The 26,773-nt window shown below is 38.1% G+C and overlaps 1 protein-coding gene across 3 annotated transcripts in view; it reads left to right on the forward strand.

Moving 5' to 3' along the window:
• LOC130906102 (junctional adhesion molecule 3B-like) overlaps positions 1 to 26,773 on the forward strand; it is a 121,801-nt gene that overhangs the window by 77,886 nt on the left and 17,142 nt on the right. For all 3 annotated transcript variants that reach the window (XM_057820039.1, XM_057820040.1, XM_057820041.1), the window contains exons 2-5: positions 7,780 to 7,848; positions 7,925 to 8,038; positions 11,759 to 11,911; positions 17,829 to 18,031. In XM_057820039.1, coding sequence (XP_057676022.1) covers positions 7,780 to 7,848; positions 7,925 to 8,038; positions 11,759 to 11,911; positions 17,829 to 18,031 — 539 coding nt within the window. The remainder of the gene's footprint in view (positions 1 to 7,779; positions 7,849 to 7,924; positions 8,039 to 11,758; positions 11,912 to 17,828; positions 18,032 to 26,773) is intronic.

Here is a 26,773-nt window from a genome sequence, read left to right on the forward strand (position 1 = left end):
CTGGATGACCTAAAAAACAATGTTTAATAACTGCAAAACGATGATGGCACAAACGAAACTTTTTGCAGCACAAACCAGCACAATCATAGCACAAACGATTGACATAATTTTTATATAAATTTGCGTCTGATGGGGGGCCAACTTCACGGAGGTGTTCGTTTAGCATTTTTGGGATGTGTTGTAAGTCCGATTGAGTGTAAAGTTCTTGGTTGCCCCCACGTTTTGTGGCCAAATTGACCGCGTGTGTGTACAGCATACTCCCAGGTTGTGCGCGCCCGCCCCCACCTTTGTGTTTGTTGCACTATGCAATTAATTTTTGTGTTGTTGATTATAGTGCAGTCAATTTGTATTGTTTTACATTGCCACTGATATGCTGTTAACCCCTAAACCCTAACCCAAAGTTGAGAATTTTTGATATTAGGCTTAATCTTCGAGTTAGCGGGGGTTTTGGAGTGGAGTTGATTTCAACAAATTCCATGCAGTTTGTCAGTTATTTGTGAGTTTCAGGGCCTCGGAGTGTCTAATCTAGCGCGAGTCTATGGTGGTTGAAATAACTCCATCGCAGGAAGTAAGAGTGAGACACTCAGTCTAGATCAGAAAATACTTTTTGCATGTATTACACTCTCATACTTTTAACCATTGTGTTTTATTGTGTTAGCTTTGAAGCAAGCAGTTGACCACATTAGTCACGTAGCGTATTTAAACCGTCCTTATTTGGTATAACTGCATTTAAGTATTTTTTAAAGGCATTTTTAGTGCGTTCTGCCTGTATGCATCCAAACAAAACAAGTTTAGCGCGCACGGTAGTACTTTGTAGAGGTGTGCAAAATTTCCGATTCTTAGATTATTCGCGATTCGGCCGTGGAAGATTCGAGAACGATTCACAAACATCCAAATTCCGATTTTTGAAATATGCCAAGTAAAGCGGAAGTACAACACACTCAGCGCGCTGCGCAGTCTTCGGGACAATGAGGAACGGAGCGAGAGTAGCTAAACATCATGCTTCTCATTACCCGGCCCCTCGGGTAATGCTAATGCTCAACTCACGGCTCTAGCTCAACTCATGCCACAAGATAAAAAAAAAAAAACACAACAACATACCTGACTGCTGCCGAAAAGCTGCTACAAAGTACATCCACATAATGTTACGGTAGATATCATTACATAGGACTTAGATGCATTATAGATTTGGTAGCGTTATCAGCACAGCCACAAAAAGCTAGATGCGGGCGTAGTAAAAGGCCGCCATCTTAAAGCAGTACACTTCCCTGCAAGGCTGTTGTAGCGAACCTTCCAAGCATACCTAATTAACTTTTTATCTAAAATACTCCAAAATCGGTAAAATATTGACTTAGATCTTTAAAATAGTTTTAAAACCTTCACATGTCGAAAGTAGACAAAAGGGAAATTATGGAATAACGGGGGCAATTTTACCAACTTTAACGGTTGATTCACAACATTAAATTCATTGAATGTAGTTTAAAGCTGCTGATAAAGAATGGGGACTGGAGTTTTTTATTTACTGTTATTTTTGTATATTTTTTACTGCTATATGTTAACTTGATACTGAAATAGTAGTTTGGTTTAGCCTGAGAGTATTTTTGAACAATTTTTGAAACTAACGTACAAAACATTTTAAAAAATAAAATAAAAAAAGGAGGGGGGTGCATCAATAATCGTTTTATAATCGAATCGGATCCTCTGAATCGTAATCGAATCGTTAGGTGCCCAAAGGTCCCAGCTCTAGTACTTTGGGTGTCAAAAACTTCAAAACCAAAGGAAAACAGGTTTGGACGCACTGCTAATCTAGCAGGAGAGAGATGAGAGGCTGTACGAGCATGAAGCAGAAAAACAAATATATTTTTTTAAATTAAAAACCTTTTTACCTGATTCCGATCCTCTGAAAAATGTCACGATCGATCGATTTCCGATCACGTAATCGGATCGGGACATCGCAATTCTGGAACGATACTCAGGCAGTACATTTTCAACACTTTAAATGGTCTGTGAGTGCTTGTCTTTCTCCTTCTGCCTTGTGATTGACTGGCAACCAATTCAGTGAGGATGTACACCACCTTCTGCCCATAGTTAGCTTGGATAGACTCCAGAACCCCTGTGGCCCTTGTGAGGATCACGATGTGAAAAATGAATAATTGAATGGAATTCAAGTTTTTTTTTTCTCTGTATTACTATGCATAAAAAATGCTTATCCTTCAGTTGTTTCGCATTCAGGGGAATTGTTGGTTCTAATTTTTACATTGCTTTTTGGAAGGTATTTGTTTTACATAGAAAACATAAAATTGCACCTACTGCAAGGCCTTGAAGTTATATAGCAAGCTGAAAGAGGGTTTCGAATTTTCTAATGATAATCTCAAAGTGGCTCTATTGTTTTCAACAAGTGTGACCTACTTTTTAATGTTGTTGCTGCCTGTCCTAAACAAGCTGTTGTCTTGTCATGATCTCCAAAAAGACAGTGGGCTAATCAGCTTAGATTGTCTGCTTTAGCAGGTTAGCCTAGCATATCCATGTGTCCATAGGTCGAGGTCAGGTCATCCAATCTTTTTTTTTAATGGTGATAACATAAATGGCAGCATTGCAGATTGTACTTGTTATCTCAAAGGAGCAATATATAAAAGATTTGCACTTCAAATCATTAAGTGGCCTTAATATTTCAATAGACATTAATGAAACATGTTTTTTTTTTTAAAATACTTATACACGGTTCTCAGCGGTTAAGCCATTTCCCCATTTTAAAAGTCAATTTTCAGCCCGTAAAATTTATTGTTTTGATGGGTGTCCCACCCTCCACCAATCATCCAATTATAGATAAGTTCTTTGTCTTCGTCCAGGTTGCCAGAGCTCTTTAGGCTTCGTAAATTAACGTTACAGAAATAAGACATGGTTATGTATTTACGTTGTGCACTTGTGCTACAAGTACGTTTACTCATATTACATAGGGTGACCATATTTTGATTTCCAAAAAAGAGGACACTGAGCCCGGCCTCGAGATACTTGAATTTTAGTCGAATATCACTTTAATATATTTAAAGTGTGCCTCCTCCGTCTCGATAGAAAAATTCAGTTTAAAAAAAAAAACAAAAAACAACAAAAAAACATAGGCCTATTGCCATATAGTATATATTATATAGTGCTGTATATGGAAATATTTTTTTACTCAACTGGTTACTCAACAGGCTTTATTCTTCCAAAAAAAATAATCAAACTGTTAAAAATAAATAAATAAAATAAAAACAATAATGATTTGAAAAAATAATACTAGTATAATGCAGAGCCATGGAAATGTAGTTCAGTCAATACACACACACAGTAGGCTATGTGCCAACTCAACATTTTTATAAATCACTATCACGACAATTGTCGTTGACAAATTGTTATACCCACTCAATTTTTATTCTCATTCAATGTTCTAGATTGTACGCAAACAATACCCGAAATAAAATGACAAGCTTTTCAAACATGTTTCCAAACGCAGCAGTTCACATTAAACTACATTGCCCATAATGCCTAGCGCACCTATAAAAGTTTACAATCATCGGCAGCGCAACGATGCGATACCAAACGAGATTTTACAGATTACGCTAGTACAAATCTCCGACAAAAGTCAACAGTTGCAATTATATACGTATTTAAAAAAAAAAAAAAAAAAAAAAAAAAACATAAGACACACAGCTACTTAGAATAAAATACGAACATTCAAACAAATAAACAAACGCAGAACAATTACAAGACTCATAGAATATACTGCATCTCTGTGTACACATACAACCCACTATACAACAGAAGACACGTGATCGACATTACCAGAAGATAAACTTACAGAAAGGTGTATGGAGCCATGTCTTAAAACTCCATATTGAACTCCTTACTGTAGTCTGAACTCTCGCCAAACCGTCAACCGGCAGTTGATGGTGGTAATTCCCCATGAAATAATGGGTAAACTGCCAACAAAAAACAAGATCATCTACTCTTTCTCCCGCCCCTACTAGTAGGAGCCACGTCAATACAGGCAGGTGCTGCCCCCTAGCGGCCGGAGAGAACCTGTTCAAATTGGTCCCGTGAAAAATCATAATAACCGGACAATTTCAGAAATTTATGAAACCCGGCCGGATGCTCCAGAGAACACGTAATAAGAGGACTTGTCCGGGCAAAAGAGGACGTTTGGTCACCCTAATATGATAAGAACTTGTACTTAATTTTACTGATTTATGGTTACTTATACTAAAGAACATGTACTTAATTTTACTGACTTATGGTTACTTAAGTGGTTACAAGTATGTGTACTTGCATCTACTTGTTCTACAAGTGCAAGTACTTGTGTGTATTGTTCTACAAATGCATGTACTTGCATGTGCTTATACTAAAAGTATGCGTACTTGTGTGTAGTTGAACTAAAAGTGCGTGTACTTTAGTTGTACTACAAGTACATGTACCTAAGTGTACTTGTACTAGAAGTACATGTAGTTGCGTGTAATTGTACTACAAGAATATGTACTTGCCTTTACTTGTACCATAAGCAAGTTTGTGCGCGTGCTTAAACCACAAGTGCGTGTACATTAAAAGTGTGAAATTTCTGATTCTTACATTATTCGCGATTCGGCCGGGGAAGATTTGATAAAGATTCACAAACATCCAAATTCCGATTATATAAATATGCCAGGTAAAGCGAAACTAAAACACAGCGCGGTCTTCGGGACACTATGGGGAACGGACCAAGAGTACACATCCACAATTTACGCTTCCTATATACAAAACAGCAACAAGCATGGCTGACCTAACCAACCAACTTCTCCTTGAGATCTGACCTGCTCCCAAAAATTTTAAAGCAGACATGTGGAATTATTTTGGATTCGACAAGAAAATCTTTTTCTAGAAAATATGGGATTTCGAAGAATGTTGAAAGCAATAGAGCCGAGGTACATCATCCCATCCTGTCTCTATTTCACCGAAACATCACACCGGCTTTCTACAAGCAGACAAAAGTATCGTTGCCGAATGTAGACCAACTCGCCGTTACGTGTAATGCATGAAAACCACAAGGATGCTAATATGGCTGAGCTGCTAAGCGGTGCTATAGATTAATGGAACATCGCAAAAAAATAAGTTTTTGTTGTTACAGACAACGCAGTTAATATGGTTGTCGCTGCCCAACTGGGTAACTTTAGCCATCTGACTTGCTACTCCCACAGCGCAGCATGTGGATCAACTCTTGTTCTTATACGAGAACATGAAATTTTCTCAGTAGCTAATCACACTTGACCTGTCCTGCATATTGTTGAGCTTCGAATGCAAAAGGAAGTTAATGTTTACATGTTCATGTTTACACGACTTAAAAAGCAGAAAAGTTCTTTTTGAGCCATTTGTATTGAAGTAGTAGTACACATTGTCTTTCATTAATACCTGAGTATTTTACTTACTGTTTTGAACTGTTAACATGATACTGAAATAGTAGTTTGTTTCAGCTCGAGAGGATTTCTGTTCTATTTTTGTAACTAATGTACAAAACATTAAAAGCATCTAAAAGCACCATCATATGTGATGTTTGGATCTTCTCACTGTGAGGTAGGAGCACTAACCACTCCGCCACTCTGCTGCCGGGGGGGGGGAGGGATTGTGAATAAATAATAGAATCGTGGCCTCTGAATCGTCATCGAAATCGAATCGAGAGGTGCCCCGAGATTCCCACTTCTAGTGTACATGTACTACAAATATATGTACTTGCGTGTATTTTTTCTATAATTATGTGTACTTGTGTGTACTTGTACTACAAGTATGTGTACTTGCATAAATTTGTAGTAAAAGTATATGCAAGTACTTGTATGTACTTGTTCTACAGGTGCGTGTACTTGTACTACAACCCCATGTACTTGCATGGGCTTGTACTACAAGTATGTGTAATTGTGTGTACTTGCACTAAAAGTACGTGAACTTGCGTGTACTTGTACAGGCATGTGCCATTATGAGATTCTGACGGTATGATAACCTTAAGCCAAAATATCCTGGTATCACGGTATTCCAATCGCAGCTCTAAAGTGTGTAACGTTGAGATATTTGGGTTAAAACAATAAATCCATTAAACAGGATTTTTTTTTTCCCAAAAAATTAGCAAATTGGAACATAAATATGTTACGTTAAAAAAAATAATAATAATAATAATCTAAATATAAGTAAAATACATGCTGTCCTTTAGACGAGCCTAAACCCACAGCCACAGCTCAACATTACCATTAGAACAAAAATAATTGAATTATTTTCCATAAAAAGCACGTGGGTATGACTGGTATCATGTTGACATTATACACACACTCTCATTCTCAACACAAACAGTTGCCAGAGAGAAAAAAACACCACATGTTTGACCACTGCTAGACACTAAACACGCTGGAGTTAACTCCCATAGCTGGTGGGAAACGTTCATGACAGTGTTTACTAACCTTTAATTTTGTATAAATGGAAATCATATTGGAGGTATAGCCTCCTCGGCAGCCACCCTCCGCAAACATGTTTCACATGTCGATTAGCCTTTCTCCTCTAAGCCGCAGCTGTCTATCTTCTCTGTAGCCGAAGTTTTCCCATACCAGCGATTTTGTTTTCTTCGATGTGGGAAAAAAGTTAACACTATCGTGACTCACTGACACTGAGCAACAACCGGTGGTGAAGGATTGAGCCTTGCAGGTGCAAGCTAGGGATTTCTCCCTGCATTTTTGGGACATAAAAAATAGCTAATAACGTAGGGACGGTATGACGGAAAAACCGTGACGTTTTCATAACATGGTATATCTTAAAACCAGTAATCGGCACATGTCTACTTGTAATAAAAGTGCGTGTGCTTGTACTGCAATTGCGTGCGCTTGTACTACAAGTATGCAATCCAGCATGGCAAAGCTACCAGCGCCGTTTCTCCAGAAATTGTATTTCTAGTTTCTGATTGAAATGCAACATTGGTATGATAACGCAGCTTGATACTCTTCATTGTGAAGCACTTATCTGGCAGCCCTAAGGGGAATGCAATGGATGTTGTGCGCTTCAATATTTTGATCCTGGTTGCAGTACCATTTTTGGGCCACATAGCTTACATACAGTTTTTAAATTCAATCTCCAGTCTGTCCAATAGATTAGCAGTATTGACCTTGAGATCTGTGAGAGGTCAGACGGCCGTCTTTGAACGCGTCATAACTTTTGAGTGTGTTCCTTGATTCCAATTATGGTGGAAGGGATTTTTCATGAATTTTTATGTGGACTAAAAGCTGTCAGGATGACTCAGTTGGTGCTCCCTACCCAGGCCAGTGTTTTTGAACCGTCAGGCCCGCGCAGGCAATAGCATCAGGCTCAGAGAGAGAGAGGGAGAGAAAAAAAGGGCTCGGCAGCCAGTTGAACTACTGGCATGGTGAGCTTGCCCTAAAAGAGCACATGCCTCCGTGCACAATTATCCACGGCATGGAAACAACTCCCCCACCCTTAACACACACAGACAATAGTTTGACCAACACAACTAAAAATGGAAGATGAACAAAAACAAAAACTAGGCCAGAACGTAACCTCGTGTCACTGATACGGGATTGACATTTATCTCATCCAACTGAGTTTATGATATTTTAGATGAGCATATGCTCAAGTGTCCCGAAGGAGAGGCTTAAAATGAACACGGCACATCGGCGCATGTCAGCTGGTATTGTGCAAATTAGCGTGAGATCATCACTATCACGAAAATTAATGCAGCGGAAATTCTTATTTTTGCATCGCCTCGTCTCTGTTTTGCAGGCTACTTCAGCGTGTTGGCTGTTGTACTGAGGACAGACAATAACTCGCCGTGGACGGATGAGTTTGACAGTAAGTGCTTGATAAAAATGAATTGTCTTGTATTATCTGTTTGGTCTGACATTGACTCTTTTTGTTTTCTCTGTAGAAATTGAATTGTCGTGTTTGATCGACTCGATTTCCACGAACAACCCGAGGATTGAGTGGAAAAAGATTAAAGCGGAGGGACCAAGCTATGTGTACTTTAACCGTAAAGTTTCAGGTAAAAAATTAATACACAAACAAAACTACTTGACTGTCTCATGGGATACATGTATCTTTTAGCTGTTTGTTTTCTCGACTAATTTTGAAAAATGGAAAAGGAGCCTATTTCTGTTTTTTTGCTTTGTGTCAACAAAAAACGAGAAAAGAATCATCTTCCATTTCCGAATCATAATTGGTAATAGAAACATGAATAGCAAGCCTTTATCTGTTGTTTGGTTATTATTTAACATAAGTAAGGGAATAAAATAGGTTCATTAATTTTTTGTTGTTTGTATTGCTGTGAGCTGGGAGGCCTTCTTCTTCTACTGCATCTTATATTGCGCCAAATAGTGCTAATGCTGTGTTAGGTTTTGATTAGCGAGTGAGATGATTTCTAGGCTTCTAAATTTAGAAACTATGGAGGAGATCCAAAGATGAAAAATAAACAAGGAAATAAATACATAAATAAATCAAAGTAAAAATAAAAATGAATATAAATTCAAAAATTGAAAATAAATCACCTTGTGTTGAACTGAATTTAGAAACTATGGAAGAGATACAAAGTTGAAAAATAAAAAAGGAAATAAATAAATAAATAAATCAAAGTAAAAATAAAAATGAATATAAATTCAAAAGTCAAAATTAATCACCTTGGGTTGAACTGTTTGCCTATTGGTTATTCATGTAGATGTTAATGCTAGGTAGAACCTAATGGCTTGCGCTACGCTAAAGTGGACCCATCACCCTAATGCTGTGTTAGGTATTAATAACCAAACTATGGAGGACCAAAGCTGCCAAAATTGATAACAAATAAATAAAAGTGAACAACTTACAACGATAATTGCAAAAATAACAAATACGATTGAAAAATTAAAAATACATCGCCATGGGTTCATTGTTCATGTAGATGCTAAAGCTAGGTAGATCCTAATGGCTTGCGCTATGCTAACATGGACGCTGCTTACCGGTGTTGTTTTTGGTAGCCCTGTTTTTGTCTTGGTCTTAGTTTTTTGGATGAAAATATTTTTCAGTCGTAGTCATAATTTGGTCAATTCAAAAATGCTTGTCTTCGTCTAGTTTTAGTCGACAGTCACACAAAATATTTTCATCTATAAAATGCAAATTCAAAGTTTTAGTCCAAAAATAAATGTTTCCAACAATTTCAAATGAACATAGACGTGCACATATTGTAGCCAACTTCGTGATGATAATACACACTAAGCAGGAAAAGCCGTACATTATTTTCAATTAAACCTACCTAGAAGCCAAAAAAAGAAGAAAAAAAAGTTGTCCGAGCATTTAACATCCTCTAGACTTGCTGAACAGAAAAGCCAAGTGGCTCTACTTTAGACTGTCCAGAGTTTTAAGAGGACGCTCGCCATTCTGAAGCTAATGCTAACGCGAATGCTACACTAACGCTCAGATTGCATTTAACGTCTGATGATCACTCAGCACAGACCTCTAAAGGCTACAGGAACATTGCATATTCTCTCTTGCCAAAATAAAACAAATCTTACCGTGTTTCAAAACAACCAAGATGGAGGGCAGCCTAGCTTGACACACATCCTAAACTCCGGAGGGAGAGGCGCAGGGCATCTCACATGAGTGACACAGCCCAAACACTGCCACGATGCAAGCTGACTTAATCCACGTACAATATGAAAACTTCACGCATTATGAAAATATGACAAAAACAATGTCGCATTTTTGTCGTCATGTCAGGCAAAAACTGGCATTCATCTCGTTAGGTTCTAGTCTCCTAATATTTTTGTTATCATCATCGTTGACGAAAACAACCCTGCTGTTTATTTATGGTATTCGCTAATATTAACTGTAAATGCTAACCACCATCACTTATCGTCATGTCCAACAGCTGGCATTGGCTACCCACTGGATTTTGTGATGACTTGCTCATTACCCATTCTGTACTCGTTGTTTTTACTTGGTCGTGCGCAGGCATTGAATAGTCGATCGCTGCACCTGCATGTCCATTGACCAAATAGTGAATGGTTCACTTAGGACTAGGGGTGTGGCAATATATCGAAATACATTGTCTCCCAAAAGGTTATCGATATTCTCCTGCCAATAATCAATATATCGTTTTAAAAATTTGTCAGTTTAAACAATTTTAACAATTTGCTACCAAAATCTTCCACAAGGGTAGTGTCTCCGTTAACATTGACGGGTTGAGACGCCTAATGAATTCAGACCGCAAGGGGCGAATGAATGTTTGTTCATTGGAAACCAGAGCATTCGCAGCCAGTCTTTCTGACTTTCGGGGCATTTACAGGTCACTTTATGTTCATTTTAGGGCATTTACAGGTCACTTCCTGTTGATTTTGATTCACTGCCAATTCTATTTGGGGAGATTCCCAGGTCATTACCCGTTCTATAACCCAAAATCAACAGGAAGTGGCCCAGAAATGCCACAAAATCAACAGAAAATGATGAAAAAATGTACTGCAAATGACCTGAAATGCCCCAAAATTACCTTATTGGCTGCTATTGACTGCTATAGACGTACAATCCCTTTGAGTGGAAGGGATGGGAGTTTAAATGAATTGGACGTGTACTAGTGATAAATTTAATTTGATTCAACACAGAAGGATGAAAAGAGCTTGTTTTTCTGTTTATTACTTGCATAGTAAAATATCGTAGAATTATTTCATGATCCTTGTATCAACCGAGATGATCGTTATAGTGAGCCTTGTATCACAAATCATATCGTGAGGTACCCAATCGTTTCCACCCCTACTTAGGACCGGCCACTCATTTCCATAGTATTTCCTATTGTATTTTTACGCTGACAATGTAATGATTATGAGAGCAAAGCGCTTTTATTCATATTCTGAACCGAGTATCCTCAAGAGGGTCGTGGGGGGTGCTGGAGCTTATCCTAGCTAGGAGGTGGGGTGTATAAAAAAGCGCTTTGATTTATTGATTAATATTTAATTGAATTTATATATTTATTTTTGTATTTATTTCCACATTTCTTTTTGTAAACTAAAAAAGTATTAGACCCTACTGCAGCAACAGAATAAAAAGCAATAGAATAAGGTCTTTCAGATCACGGAAACGTGAACTTGGGTGATTTTATTTTCTGAATTGTGTTAGTTTAAACTAATAACTAAACATTGGATAAAGGCTCGCTATTCAATATCCAATTATCAATTGGGAACTGAATAATTTTATTATTTCTTTTTCCGAAATGACACATATAAATATGTATGCACTACAAGTAAGTTTACTTATACTACAAAAACATGTACTGAATTTTACTGAAGTATAGTTTATTTATACTATTTATATTTATACTACAAGCATGTGTACATATGTGTGCGTGTACGTGTACTACAAGTAAATTTCTAGTTTCTGATTGAAATGCAACATTGGTATGATAACGCAGCTTGATTCTCCACTGAGAAGCACCTATTGTTGTGCGACTCAATATTTTGATCCTGGTTGCAGTAACATTTTTGGCCACCAAGTTTACATATTGCTCCTATAACACAGTTTTTAAATTCAATCTGGTTGCAGTACCACTTACGGCCACCAAGCTTACATATGCTCCAGTCAGTCCAATCGATTAGCAGTGTTGACCATAACCTCGTAAAACGAAAAAAAAAAAAAAGCTCAAATTTGGTTTTTATTTTCCCAAAATTAGAGGGGGAAAAAAGGCCAAAAGGTACACAGACTTGTTTTTTTCATCAAATTCATCTTGTTGCGTGTCATTCCGCAGGTGACTTGGAGAACCGGGCAGAGATCAGAGAGCCTGCCACATTAGTGATAACCAATGCAACTCGACTGGACACGGCAAAATATCGTTGTGAGGTCACAGCTGCCGATGACCAGAAGTCCTTTGACGAGATTGTGATTGACCTTGTTGTTAGAGGTACAGTACTCAGACCTTTCAAATTTTGTGTTCTAGGCTTTTAAGGATAGACTGAAGTTCAGGCTAATAATAATGACATAATTATTTTGCCCTTAAAAGAGAGACCTTGCCTTTTCATTTCGCACTTTGGTTGCCGTAAGATGACACCGTGTTGTAGGTCACACCAAGCCTTTGGCATACATGTGAGGATGTGTTGTGACCAGACTAGACCTACCCAGCTGCAAAGGCATGTTCTGGGCTAAAAGGGGAAACCTCTGAAACTGCATCTACTCTGAATCGCAGTGCTAAAGAAAGCAAGCGCCACATGTTTCGCTAGCATTTTTTGGCATCGATCAAAAATCACGTTCCCACCCGAACCGTGAACGATAAGTACTGTATGTACCAGAAAGGTATGACATGAAAGCCTCCTACTTGTTCATATGGTCCAGCAGCATATGCTTCTACAGAGCATACCAGCCATTTCATTGAATAGTGCAGTATTTTTACCAGAGGTGGGTAGTCACGCATCACTTTTTACTCTGCTACATTTACTATGTTGTAGCTTTTTGAGAAAAATGTACTTCTAAGAGTAGTTGGGCTACACTACAGTTGTTACATTTTTTTCACTTTATTCTCCGTCGTTTGACGTAATTTCTTCCAGCAATGCTCACAGGGACTCTACCAGTTTCACCAATGAGACATCGCAACCAGGGCCAGCCCTGGGCATAGGCGAGCAAGCAGGTTGCCTAGGCGCCATATATTTTCGGGGGGAAAAAAAGAATACCCTGAAAAAATCTCTCACGCTACGCTTGCTGAAGTTTTTCTAACATATCAAGTACATTTTATTTTTTTAATAGGCTACATATACCGTAATTTCTGGACTATAAGGCGCACCTGACTATAAGCCGCCACCCACTAAATTTGACACGTAAACAGCATTTGTTCATAGATAAGCCGCACTGGACAATAAGCTCCAGCTGTCCTCACCGTATTATGGGATATTTACACCAAAATATATTAACCGTTAACACTTTATTTGACAGCGGCATCATAAGACTGTTATAAGACCAAATGAGCCACCATAATGCTTCGAACCTATTGGCTGCAAAGAGTCATTGCTTCAAAAATCACTGCTCCCTTGGGGGAGAGGGTCAACCTCTGCTGCCACCTGCTGTCAACACTGTTTTCGTCCAACGTGCCTCCTAGCATGCATTGTAGCCCTACAAATATTAAATAACAATCAAAATTCATGTTACGTGCTAATTTTTTCTTAGTTCTTGGAAGTTACTCTTCCAGTTGTTTCATAAATTGCTAGCTCTGGTATTTGGTAAAACTTTATTTGAAAATGGCACCATAAAACTGTCATAAGACCATCATAATTATGACATGACACTGCCATGAGCATTAATGACATCATGACAGATGTCATTTTGTGTCATCCGGCAAATTATCTCACTTTTGAATAGATGCAAAAGATCCAAGCTGGACTTAAATAGAGTGTTGGTGACATAATTTGCCAGATGATACTTAATGACATCTGTCATAAGCATTCATTAACGGCCATGATGGTGTCATAATCATGTCATAATTATGACGGTCTTATAGCAGTCTTATGACACCATTGTCAAAGTGTTACCTATTAACCCAAATAAGTAAAGAGATAAGCCGCACTGGACTATTAGCTGCAGGATTCAAAATGTTGGAAAAAAGTAGCGGCTTATAGTCCGAAAATTACGGTATATAAAAAAAAAAGCCATTTCCAACCTGGATTGTGTCAGCCACCTCGAATTTTATGGCATTCACGAGGCAGGGAGGAACTATTCATGCCTATAGATCATAGATCCATTTCATGAAAAATGACAAATATTGGCAGGTGATTAAATCAAAGGTCATTCAAACTCATGGTTTCAGAACGAAACTAAAATTATCACATAACAACAAACTAAATAGCATAACCTGCACTTAATGAAACGACTCGAACAGTAGCTAAATAATTAGCACAGAACTTAAAGTTTGTTATTTACACCGTAGTGCTGCATGCTGGAAGGCATGAGGCATGTTGTACGACATCAGTGTTGACAGCAGGTGGCAGGGAATTGAGGATTACAGTATATTGAGCAGTGATGGTCAAATGAAGCTTCTTGAAGCAATGAAGCTTTGCAGCCAATTGATCCAAAGATTCATGATGGTTCATTTGCTCTACGGCACTATCAAGTGGTCATGAAGCTGAAGAGGCGAACAGTGTTTGTAATTCTATTTGTTTAAAGGGAACCACAGATAGAAAGACTTGTAGTTTTTAAAATATAAACATTGATTTCAAATAATTTGATATGAAAAACCCTCTTGATGTTTTGGTTTTTATACAATTTACAAAATTAGTATAACTAGCAGGTCGCCAATGTTGTTGACGTCGCAGGGCGGTGGCGTCACTGGGTTATGCTACTGGGCTTCCAGAGTGTGACTCTAGCGACACAAGCATGTCATCTGTTCAGCCCTTTCAATTTGAATCCAAGAGGAACATTAATGAGCTTGACAGCACTGACAATATTTCACGAACTGAGCAGCAAAGGCAAAATGAACAAGAAAGATGGGATGAGACGACAGTAGGACAAAACTGGTGTTCTGCCGAAATGTGCTACACCGGCGAAACGTCTACAACTGGCGAATTTAACACCCAAAGTACCGCTGTGCGCTTTCAGCCTGTTTTGTTCAGATGCATACTGACAGAACATACTAAAGATGCTTTTAAGAAAATACTTAAACGTAGTAATATCAAATAAGGGTGGTTTAAATACGCTACGTGACTAAAGTGTTCAACAGATCAACAATTTGCTTTAATGCTAACACAAGAAAACACAATGCTTCAAAGTATGAGAGGGAAACACATGCAAAAAGTATTTTGAGGCAATGAAATGGTAATATTATTATTAAAAACACAAATAGTAGGTATTCGCCGTTTTTAACCAATGTGCGCATGTGTTGAATGTCTCGTCGCATAAGGATTTGCAGAGCACCGATAGCGTTCGTCTGGTGACAGTGGAAAACTACGTCATCACCCTGAGCGTCCATTGCGCACATAAAACACAGCGCCCTCCGTAGGTCAAAATATGTACTAAATATTATAGATTTTTAAGTTTTTAATGGCAATATTTTATGTGGTTTTAATAACATATTCTAGTAAAAGACAACAGTTGCGGCTTATTAGAGCCTACAAGTCTTTAAGTCCAAGAAAACGATATGAATGTGCTTGTGTTGCTGTATAAACAAAATCCAACAAGTACTATAAGGATAATTTGCTATTCATTTTTGTTTAGAAACGATAGCTTTTCCACAGTTTTTTGGCAAAATATAAAATATTCAATATACAGTGGTATAAAAAGTATCAGAACCTTTTGGAATTTCTCACATTTGCGCTTAAAATCATCAAATGTGATCTGATCTTTGTCAACATCACACAGTTGAAAAAACAGTGTCTGCTTCAACTAAAACCCTCCAAAGATTTATAGGTTTTTACATTTTAATGAGGATAGCATGCTAACAATGTCCTTAGGCAGAGGACAGAAAATCCTCTGCCTAAGGAGACTTAAAGAGCATTTGAAACAATTTTTTACCAAACAATTTAAGTCAGGTGTGTGCCCAATCACTGATGAGTGGTTTAAAGTTGCCCTGCCCGCTCTAAAACACACACCTGGTAAGAATTATCTTAATGAGAAGCATTGTCTGATGTGCATCATGGCTCGGTCAAAAGAGCTTTCTGAAGACTTGCGATCAAGGATTGTTCATTTGTATAAAGCTGGGAAAAGATACAAAACCATCTCTAAAAGTCTGGATGTTCATCAATGAGAGTCAGAGAAGTCTCCAAATGGAGAGAGTTTGGCACTGTTGCTTCTCTCCCAAAGAGAGGCCGTCTACCAAAGATGACGCCAAGAGTTCAGCGCAGAATACTCAGAGAGGTAAAAAAGAACCCTAGAGTGTCTGCTAAAGACTTAAAGAAATCACTGGCACAGTCCAGTATCTCTGTGCACACATCAACTATATGTAAAACTATATAGCCAAGAATGGTGTTCATGGGAGGAGTCCAAGGAGGAAGCCACTGCTGTCTAAAAAAAATTGTATCTCGTTAAATGACTGCAAAAAGGCACTTGCACTCTCATAGAAGTTTTGGCAAAAATATTTTGTGGACTGATGAAACCAAAGTTGAATTGTTTGGGAGTAACACACGTCAAGTGTGGAGGAAAAATGGAACAGCTTACCAACATCAACACCTCATCTCACCGTGAAGCATGGTGGAGGAGCAACATGATTTGGGACTGTTTTGCTGCCTCAGGGCCTGGACAATGTGCAATCATTAATGGAAGAATGAATTCAAAAGTTTATCAGGATGTTTCGCAGGAAAACCATAGGCTGTCTATCAGACAGTTGCAGCTAAAAAAAAAAAGGATGGATGCTGCAACAAGACAATGATCCAAAACACACAAGTAAATCAACTTCAGAATGGTTTCAGAAGAACAAAAATACACGTTCTGGAGTGGCCAAGTCAAATTCCAGACTTGAACCCCATTGAGATACTGTGGCATGAGCGAAAGACAGCGATTCATGCGAGAAATCCCAGAAATCTGAATGAACTACAGCAGTTTTGTTTAGAAGATTGGGCCAAGATGAGTCCTGATCGATGTGCCAGACTGATCTGCAGCTATAGGAAGTTTCTGGTTGAAGTTATTGGTGGCAACGGGGGGGGCACAAAATATTAAATGTGATGGTTCACTTATTTATATTTCTCCCATCTGTCATTGTTTGCATAGTATTCTCATTAAAATATGAAAACCTATAAATGTTTGGGTGTTTTTTTTTTTTTTTGTCAAAGCAGACACTGTTTTTTCATCTGTGTGATTTTGACAAAGATCAAATCACATTTGATGATTTTATGCAGAAATGTGAGAAATTCCAAAAGGTTTCATATCACTGTGTATATACTGGACTGTCTCAGGAAATTAGAATACACAATATTCTAATTTTCTGAGACAGTCCTGTATATTGTTCTATGTAAAGGACGTCAGCCAAGGTCGGCCCCCCACATTTTTACCGCGCCAAATCTGGTCCCCTTTGCAAAAAGTTTGGACACCCCTGCTTTAAATGGTGGATTAATGTACAGGACTGTCTCAGAAAATTAGAATATTGTGTATTCTAATTTTCTGAGACAGTCCAGTATACTGTTATTGGGGTGAGGGGGGCTCCTAGCTACACATTCGCCTAGGGCACCTAGTCACCCAGGGCTGGCCCTGGCCACAACAATAATCTCATGGAACCATTATACAAATCTGACGTAACAATACAGCCACATGAACACACGCATGCTTGCAGTCGGAAGTCTTATGATTACACCGGCCTATTCAATTAAGTGGCGTCTTTAAAGCGTTTATGTATAAAGATTTAACCATTTTTACATAGCGTCAACATTACTCGAAAGCGTGGATTTCAAACTCTCCCATATGATCAATTTGATTTCATTTTTCTCCAATAGAGGGCACTCATGCTCTTTGTACGGGTGATGTTTCAGTTCTGTCGATTTTTTTTGTGTTGGAATTCGATGATTTTTGTGAATTATTTTGGCCTAAAAATATGTAATAGGTTATAGTACAGTATTATAATAACAGTTCTGATAGATGCCGTTGAGCTGAGAAAAGAAAACACACCATTTTTACCAAAGAAAGATCAGACATTGTAAGCAGTTACTTATCGTGAAGTATTCTTGTATATTCTGTTTTCACAGAATATTTTTTAAGTTTGTCCTTGAATAATGTTTTTTGGGATGATTACTTTTACTTAAGTAATATTATTTTGAAGTAATGCTACTCTTACTTGAATAAAATCTTTGGCTACTCTACTCTTCCAATTTTTATCCTATATCTTTTTTTTATTTTTTTTTATGACACCATAGTAAAGCCAGTCGTTCCAAAATGCAACGTCCCCAAATCGGTGCCTTTTGGGAAGTCGGCAGAGCTGAGTTGTTTGGAGGAAGAGGGCTTCCCCAAGTCTCAGTACCAGTGGTTCAAGAACAGAGAAGAAATTCCCGACGACCCAAAGAGCAGCATGAAGTTCTTCAACTCCTCATACACCCTCAACTCGGAAACTGGAATTCTGGTTAGTATGTGTGTGTGCATGTGTTAGGACAAGGACACGCATGAGCTATGAGGGTGGGGCAGGGACGGTGGCCGGACGCCCAGGGGTGGGGGCAGATATTTTGGGTAGACAGTTGATGGCGTAGGAGGGTTCGAGCCACAAGGGGAATCTGCTGTCCTCACTTGCACATTCCTCAATGGAGTTGCTCAGTTCGCAAACTCTCCTCCTCTGCTGGCCTCTAGGATGTGAAATATCACACCGTAATGCAGTCGCCTCCTTTGTGTGGAAACCCAGAGCAAGTTTAGACTGCATTTGAAAGTACCAGCTATAAACTAATGAGGTTGGAGGATGTTATGACTTTGCCCCCTACGCCACACCATTTGACTGCTATTTTGATGTCCTATTTTATTGCCCCACCTGTGGGAAAAAAAAACTCTATTGTAGTCGCTGGTAGATGGATACAGTGGACCTAGCTAGCTGTATGTCGGATAGGATTGCATCAATAGGAATTCTTATTAAACACTAACTAGAGCTCCGACTCCCACCCTAAATTCTGATTTCGTGAATTTTATTCAGATGGATGCAAACTTTCTCCTTCCTTCTGTTAAAACGGACTAAGACCGCCCGGTCAGAGCCATGTGGGAAGAGAGTTGCAACACTCTCTGAACTCGCCGCGGGTGGTCACATGGTTTATGTAGGCGTGAATAGTTCCGGGCCCAAGCAGCGCTGTATATTGGTTTTCTATTGAACTGACAGCAGTGATTGCAACATTTTTGGGGAATGAATGTATAAAATCGCGTATCTAAGTATTTGTTTGATTATGTCATTGCATTAAAACATATTTGTAAATGCTAGTTTTACATTTATAGTGGTATGGCAACAACTGAAAAATATGTAAACTGTTACACAGAAGGTAACTTTCCTATGTTGTGGAGGGAAAGATTCATGTTTGTGTTAGAATTCGCATGGGGAACCAGCTTTTGCATTGAAATGCAAGATGAGTTAGGTTTTTCTTTTTTCCGGAGAATGTCTAGATATACTTGATTCACTTATCTGTGGTAATGTATTAAATACAATGTATAGCAATAACTACTCATTACCCTTTGATGAAAAAAATCTCATTTTTTATTGACGAATTTGTGAAATTGTGTCATGGTTCATTGCTTACACCAAACATTTTATTGTCAGTGGGCAGTGGACCAGTCTGTCCGAAAAGGATTATCTATCGTACATATGGTTTCTCCAAGGACCTAGAGCAGCAGAAAAAAATGGATAGCAATGGTGAGCCGTCAAAACATGTATTTGCTGTTTGCTGTTCAAAAAGGGGCTCAGTGGCTACAGCGAGCAGTCACCAACAGCTACCCTAGCACAAGCTACAGCATGATGTGCATCATGAAAATGTAACGTCTGACCTAAAAAACATACAGGTATATATTAAATTATAGTATTTTGATTAAAATTATAATTTTGTGCCCTTGTTTGTTGACATCACTTTTCAATCTAGACACATCTCTAAAATATAGTATATCTTCAACATTTTGATTAAAAAATACAGGTTGTCATGCATTAACTTGGTACTCTACGATGAGGGTGATACCTTCAAAGCTTAAAAAATCGAGCTAACAAGTACATGAAAGCCGGCCGTCTACCAATACTGTCAAATAAAGATAAGTATGCATCACTAAACCCTAAAAGTGTTGACTAAGAGAAAATCACTCGTCAACCGAGATAAAATAAAAATATATTTCTGTATAATTACGCCATGCACATACAAATAAAGGTCAACATAAACATAAAGTGCCTCTGATAATATACAGATTAAAATTTGAAAAGAGGTCGTTATTTAATAACTTACCTCCGAATATACTTTGCAGCCAGCCATTCAAATGAATGGGGTTCGCCCTCGTCGAAGCGATGTTTGGAACTATTCGAGGCTACATTACCTGGAAGTAAAATCTTATAATGGATTCCTTTCGGAGGGTCGCAACTCTCTTTCTACATGGCTCTGCACCTGTTGGATTGTGCATTTAAGCAAAGTTTTCATGATCAGCATTACGCCGCCACCCTACTCCAATCCTTAGGGGTGGAAGTATATTCAAGAGAGTTACAGTGCCTTGCAAAAGTATTCGGCTCCCTTGAATCTTGCAACCTTTCGCCACATTTCAGGCTTCAAACATAAAGATATGAAATTTAATTTTTTTGTCAAGAATCAACAACAAGTGGGACACAATCGTGAAGTGGAACAACATTTATTGGATAATTTAAACTTTTTTAACAAATAAAAAACTGAAAAGTGGGGCGTGCAATATTATTCGGCCCCCTTGCGTTAATACTTTGTAGCGCCACCTTTTGCTCCAATTACAGCTGCAAGTCGCTTGGGGTATGTTTCTATCAGTTTTGCACATCGAGAGACTGACATTCTTGCCCATTCTTCCTTGCAAAACAGCTCGAGCTCAGTGAGGTTGGATGGAGAGTGTTTGTGAACAGCAGTCTTCAGCTCTTTCCACAGATTCTCGATTGGATTCAGGTCTGGACTTTGACTTGGCCATTCTAACACCTGGATACGTTTATTTTTTAACCATTCCATTGTAGATTTGGCTTTATGTTTTAGATCATTGTCCTGTTGGAAGATAAATCTCCATCCCAGTCTCAGGTCTTGTGCAGATACCAACAGGTTTTCTTCCAGAATGTTACTGTATTTGGCTGCATCCATCTTCCCGTCAATTTTAACCATCTTCCCTGTCCCTGCTGAAGAAAAGCAGGCCCAAACCATGATGCTGCCACCACCATGTTTGACAGTGGGGGTGGTGTGTTCAGGGTGATGAGCTGTGTTGCTTTTACGCCAAACATATCGTTTTGCATTGTGGCCAAAAAGTTCAATTTTGGTTTCATCTGACCAGAGCACCTTCTTCCACATGTTTGGTGTGTCTCCCAGGTGGCTTGTGGCAAACTTTAAACGAGACTTTTTATGGATATCTTTTGAGAAATGCCTTTCTTCTTGCCACTCTTCCATAAAGGCCAGATTTGTGCAGTGTTCGACTGATTGTTGTCCTATGGACAGACTCTCCCACCTCAGCTGTAGATCTCTGCAGTTCATCCAGAGTGATCATGGGCCTCTTGGCTGCATCTCTGATCAGTTTTCTCATTGTTTGAGAAGAAAGTTTGGAAGGACGGCCGGGTCTTGGTAGATTTGCAGTGGTCTGATGCTCCTTCCATTTCAATATGATGGCTTGCACAGTGCTCCTTGAGATGTTTAAAGCTTGGGAAATCTTTTTGGATCCAAATCCGGCTTTAAACTTCTCCACAACAGTATCTCGGACCTGCCTGGTATGTTCCTTGGTTTTCATAATGCTCTCTGCACTTTAAACAGAACCCTGAGACTATCACAGAGCAGGTGCATTTATACGGAGACTTGGTTACACATAAGTGGATTCTATTTATCATCATCGGTCATTTAGGACAACACTTGACACTTGACAAAAAAATAAAATTTCATATCTTTATGTTTGAAGCCTGAAATGTGGCGAAAGGTTGTAAGATTCAAGGGGGCCGAATACTTTTGCAAGGCACTGTACATACAGTGGTACCTCGAAATATGATCGCTTTGACACACAATCTTTTCGACATCCAACGGAAAATTTGACTTGCCATTTGTTTCTACATCCAACGACATGCTCGAAATACAGCCATTTATGACAGCACGGCAGTTTCTTTGTTATCCAGCAAGACAGGCACATGGCTGATTTTGTGACAGAAATCCACATGGGTTCCAAGAATGTTAGTCCAGATGGTGAAAAAGGGAAAAGGTGACGCTTACCATTGAAATGAAGAAAAGTATGAGTATGGTGTGCGCGCCCGTAAACTGGCTTGACAATACGGCGGTAGAATGTCTACGATCTCGACGGTGGTCCTCTCAACCCTGTTCACCATTCTTTATGAGTAAACGTGACATTTATTATTATTGTAACATCGCCAAAGAAATCGCCATTTTCGTCAGGTTTTTAATCATTTTAGAACTTGTGCAAGACAACACGCCTCCTGTCTGCCGCAGCTGACGTCCAACAACAGAACATAAAAGTGAAAGTTAAAACTCTAATGCACCTTCTCTTACTTTGTCGTCAGCCACACGGTGCTTTCAGGTACACCACGCATAACACATCCGCCACATTAGAACCCAGTTTGGTATATTATTACAGGTATCATTATAATTATTACTATTATTACATTATTATTCCTTTTTTTTTTTCCAGAATTTGTTTTGATCTGTGTAATTGCAATAGTACCAGCAGTATTCATTAAAGATTTAGTGTAGGTTTTCGGGCTGTGGTACGAATTAATGGAATTATAATGCATTCTTATGGAAAACTCCTGCTCGACATTCAACCATTTCAACTTAAAAACAAGGTCCTGGAACAAATTAACTTCGTATGTAGAGGTACCACTGAATATGGTTTTTGTCCTGGGTCCTCCACTGGCAGCTATGGAAGACCATATAGGACCGAATTTAATATTACAGCTTTAAAAACTCATTCACTCGCAGCCATTTTCACCGGAGCAACGCCCTTCACTCCCGACCGTTTTACTGGATTTTGACTGATTTTGCAAGGCCCACAGAAAATTCTTTCTATTGCTATATATACATGGAGCTCAAAAGATCTCTTCTTTCAGCAGAAAAAAATAGTTAGTTCATATCTTTTTCCATTCTTTAGAAATCAGCATTAGAAAATAGCTTAGTTTAAGCAATTTTCCAATTTCTGATTAAAAAAAGACAAACGGAGCTTTTTGTAAAAGCATACATTTCCAACATAACTTTGACTTTAACACAGCTATTTTTCGCTGTTGTGACATCCCAAACATCTGAATAATGTTTTCGTTCTACAAAATAACATAAACAACAAGACAAATAGAGCTTTTGGTCTTTTCAAAACACTCCTCCAGTGTCGTTTGCCATTTTTTTCCGATCGTTCTCCACATTTTTCTCACGCGTCTTCACAAGATCCCTCCAACTTCCTATTCCTTCATTTCCTTTTTTGGCCCGAGATGAGTTCTTACAAAATGCGGTACTGCCCTCCAGTGGCCAGTTTTATTGCTTTAAAATGAGTTTTGAGCATTGTGCATTGCAGTTTAGGTGCATAACAACCTAGAGATGCCTCTTGTATAAAAAAATAAATAAAAAATAACGTAAAAGATGTATAAATACGTTTTTGGGACATTGAAACAATTAAAAATAGAACATATTTATATGCTTTTAGGAACAAATGAGTTAAAATGGGAATTGAATAATTAAAACTGCCATTAAATGTATCATTGATTCATTAAAATAAAAATAAAATAATGTAATTGTTTAGCTTATTAATGAATTATTTAATTGACACATGTTGCAGCACTTTATGAATTTATCTGTCTAACGCACCCATCAAAGTCAGTGGGCTTGACTAACGCTGATCTAAGTTTAATAGATTACTGTCTTCTGAAGTCTTTCAAAAAATGATGTCTATGGAGAATATACTATAACTTTCTCGGGAGTATATTTTAGACCTTGCTAGATTACTGTCTTCTGAAGTCTTTCAAAAAATGGTGTCTATGGAGAATATACTATAACTTTCTCGGGAGTATATTTTAGACCTTGCTGATTATGTGGAAGCCAATGTAGTGTGCAAAGCAGAGGGGTTTATCAAAGTTTTTGGCGTCATTTCGACTCTTCGTTGCAGCACTCTGTGAATTTATGAGCAAAACCTGCTGTCACTAGTTCTTCACTTGTTTGACCAGAGTAAAGGAAGCACCACCTAGGTTGTCAGAATATGTTTACCGGCTCTGCATTGCTCGTTTATCTAAAATTGAGTCATCTTAGCTTCATGTGCTGGGTAACCAATCAGGTGTTAGTCCCGCCCGCTGACTTTGAGGAGTGAGTAAATTTAATAAAATAGTGAAATAATATGTTAATATGTAAATATGTATGTATATAGGTTTTTTACATTAAATTGGCTAATTTATTATTAGTCATTTAATGACACTTTTATTTACTGTATTTTCTGCACTATAAAGCGCATCAGAGTATAAGGCGCACCTTCAAAGAATGGCCTTTTTAAAAGTTATCATGTATAGGGCGCACCGCATTATAAGGCGCAGTAGTAGTGGGTTGGGGTTGCGTTATGCATCCACTAGATGGAGCTGCGCTAAAGGGACTGTCATGCCATGATTACCAATATAGACCCTACCCACGTGACGTCACAACTCCGCTCTCCTGAATGGTACCGCCCAATTGTCCGTCAAAACATAGTGTTAACCTGTTACGGCTACGTACATTCCTCCTATTTACGGCGTGTTTTTCTGCTCCTTAACATTAATAATCAAAATGGTGAAGGCGTGTGTGGCTGTTGGTTGCACTAACAGAGAAGATGGAAGGAGAGACGTGAAGTTTTACCGTATTCCGAGGGATCCAAAGAGGAGAGCGAAATGGACGGCTGCAATTCGACGTGAAAACTGGGCACCAAAAAATCACCACAGACTATGTAGTAGTCATTTTATATCCGGTAAGATGCATTTAAGATATACTTAGAGGGTTTGGGGCTGACAAATAACCACAATTAAGATCATTGCTAGGCTAATCGCCGACAACATACACGTATGTATGTAGTGAAAGTGCTATCGCTAAACCATATAAACATTAAAAGCATTGACAAACGACATCAAATACATTAGACTTGACAGTGGATGTTAGCAATAACAAAAGATTTTGAATTGAAAATTTCGTAACTCACCTTTCCAAGCACAAGATAGATTCCTGCCGAATTTTCGTGGACGAGGACCTGTTTCACCCAACCAGCAACGAAGTATTTATAAGCCTCCAAGCTCTTGAAGTTTTTCAAATTTTCGTGAGAATAGGCTGATTTTGTGTGGACAAGATAATTGTAAATATCAGCGTAGCAGATGTCAGGCAGACAGGGCGAAGACAGTGGGTCGAAAAACATCGATTTGGGCATCAAATATGGATCTGGCGACTGTATAGAACGAAGCTTTTCCACATAACGCCTTTTATGCAACACATCCAGTGAGTTAACGGCATCAGAAAGCACCGGGTCTTCCATGAAATGCATTTTAAATTACTCGATCAATTGAAACCAATGCTAATACAGAGACAAAATGACGGACAAGTGGGCGGAACCATACAGCGAGCACGTGGTTTTGTGACGTCGGTGGGTAGGGTCTATAAAAGGTGCATCGGATTATAAGGCACACTGTTGGCTTTTGAGAAAATTAAAGGCTTTTAGGTGCGCCTTACAGTAAAGAAAATACGGTACCTAATTCTCCTTTTAATTAATTAATGACACATTTAAGTATTTCTTTTAAGATGTATTTATATATTTCATTCTGTCCCATTTGGACCTCCATAGGCGGCAACGCCCATTCTATTGTGTAAAGCGTTATTTTTTAATAAAGAAGGTTTCATTTTGAAACAGAAAAAAAAAATATTATGGGCCTCAATTACAATATTATTATTTTATTATTTATTTTTAATATATTTAGCGGAAAACACTTAGGTGACTTGAAGTTTTGCTCTGAGACTCCCAATTTGTCCAAATTTCAAAATTGTCCGATTTTGAACAGAAGGGCTTTTTTTTTTTTTTTTTTTTTTTTTTTTTTTTAAACAGCAAAACCCTAACTGGAGTTGAGAGCATGCGAGAGCAGAATTAAAGACGCCATGATTTTAACGAGATATTATCGCGTACTTTTCTTGTTTATATCCAAAAACTCCATATAGCATGTATCATCACAGATGTGAATGGCCATGGCTGGATTATCTCGGGATTTTATGGGTGAAACATGGTAATATAACTAGGGATGCAGAAATGCAGAAATCGCAGACGTCAAGGAGTGGTCGAGATGTTCTTTCTCATATATTTACCCTTTTAAACATTTCTTTTTCAATTTTTCTTTGTTTGGATCGATTATTTATAATCTAAAATATTGGGGAAAATGCGACTGTAACGAAAAAATACAATGAAATGATAGTTATGAGGTAGGTAGCCGAGACTTTTTATCAGACACCAATTTTTTCATTGTGACGTAATTTGTTCAAAACTTTCAAATATGCGTGTCAAGAATTTTTTTAAGTTTTTTTTTTTTTTTTAACGAAATATTGGACGTCAATTAATGATTCTAAGCTAAAAACAGACGTTTTGAATAATAAATATAATTACTTACCTTCTTTTTATGGCTGGGTTGAAACAATAGTGGTTGTGCAACATCTGTAAATGGGGGTTTTCAGGGTAAAACGGACAAATTAAAAATAGTTTGGGGACTCAATGCGGCATGAATCTGCTATGGCAGCATATAGACATATCCTTCTATAAGACACAACAGTTCTTTTGGCTTAAAATACAGCAGTTTATTTTATAGAGGGGTGCGAGAGCAGAAACTGCTTTTTCAGCCTTGTCTGTGTTTTCCGCCATAAATAATTGCCATGGCCAGGTCCTTATCTCCACACATAGCATATATACGGTATGTATATAAAAATAGCCAATTTATGCACAAGTGATAGCAAGAAAATAAGAACATAAAATAATCGCAATACATATAGAATTGCTATAGCCAAGTCCTTATCCCCACTTGTCGTGAGCTCCATTGTATTCTATATTTAAAAATATATATATTCACACATAGTATATATGTATATAAAAATAGCCGATTTATGCACGATTGAAAGCAAGAAAATAAGAACATAAAATAATCGTAACGTATACATTGTTTGGAAACATTGAA

Source organism: Corythoichthys intestinalis, chromosome 18 (genome assembly GCF_030265065.1).
Source record: "Corythoichthys intestinalis isolate RoL2023-P3 chromosome 18, ASM3026506v1, whole genome shotgun sequence".
Classification (NCBI taxonomy): Eukaryota; Metazoa; Chordata; class Actinopteri; order Syngnathiformes; family Syngnathidae; genus Corythoichthys; species Corythoichthys intestinalis.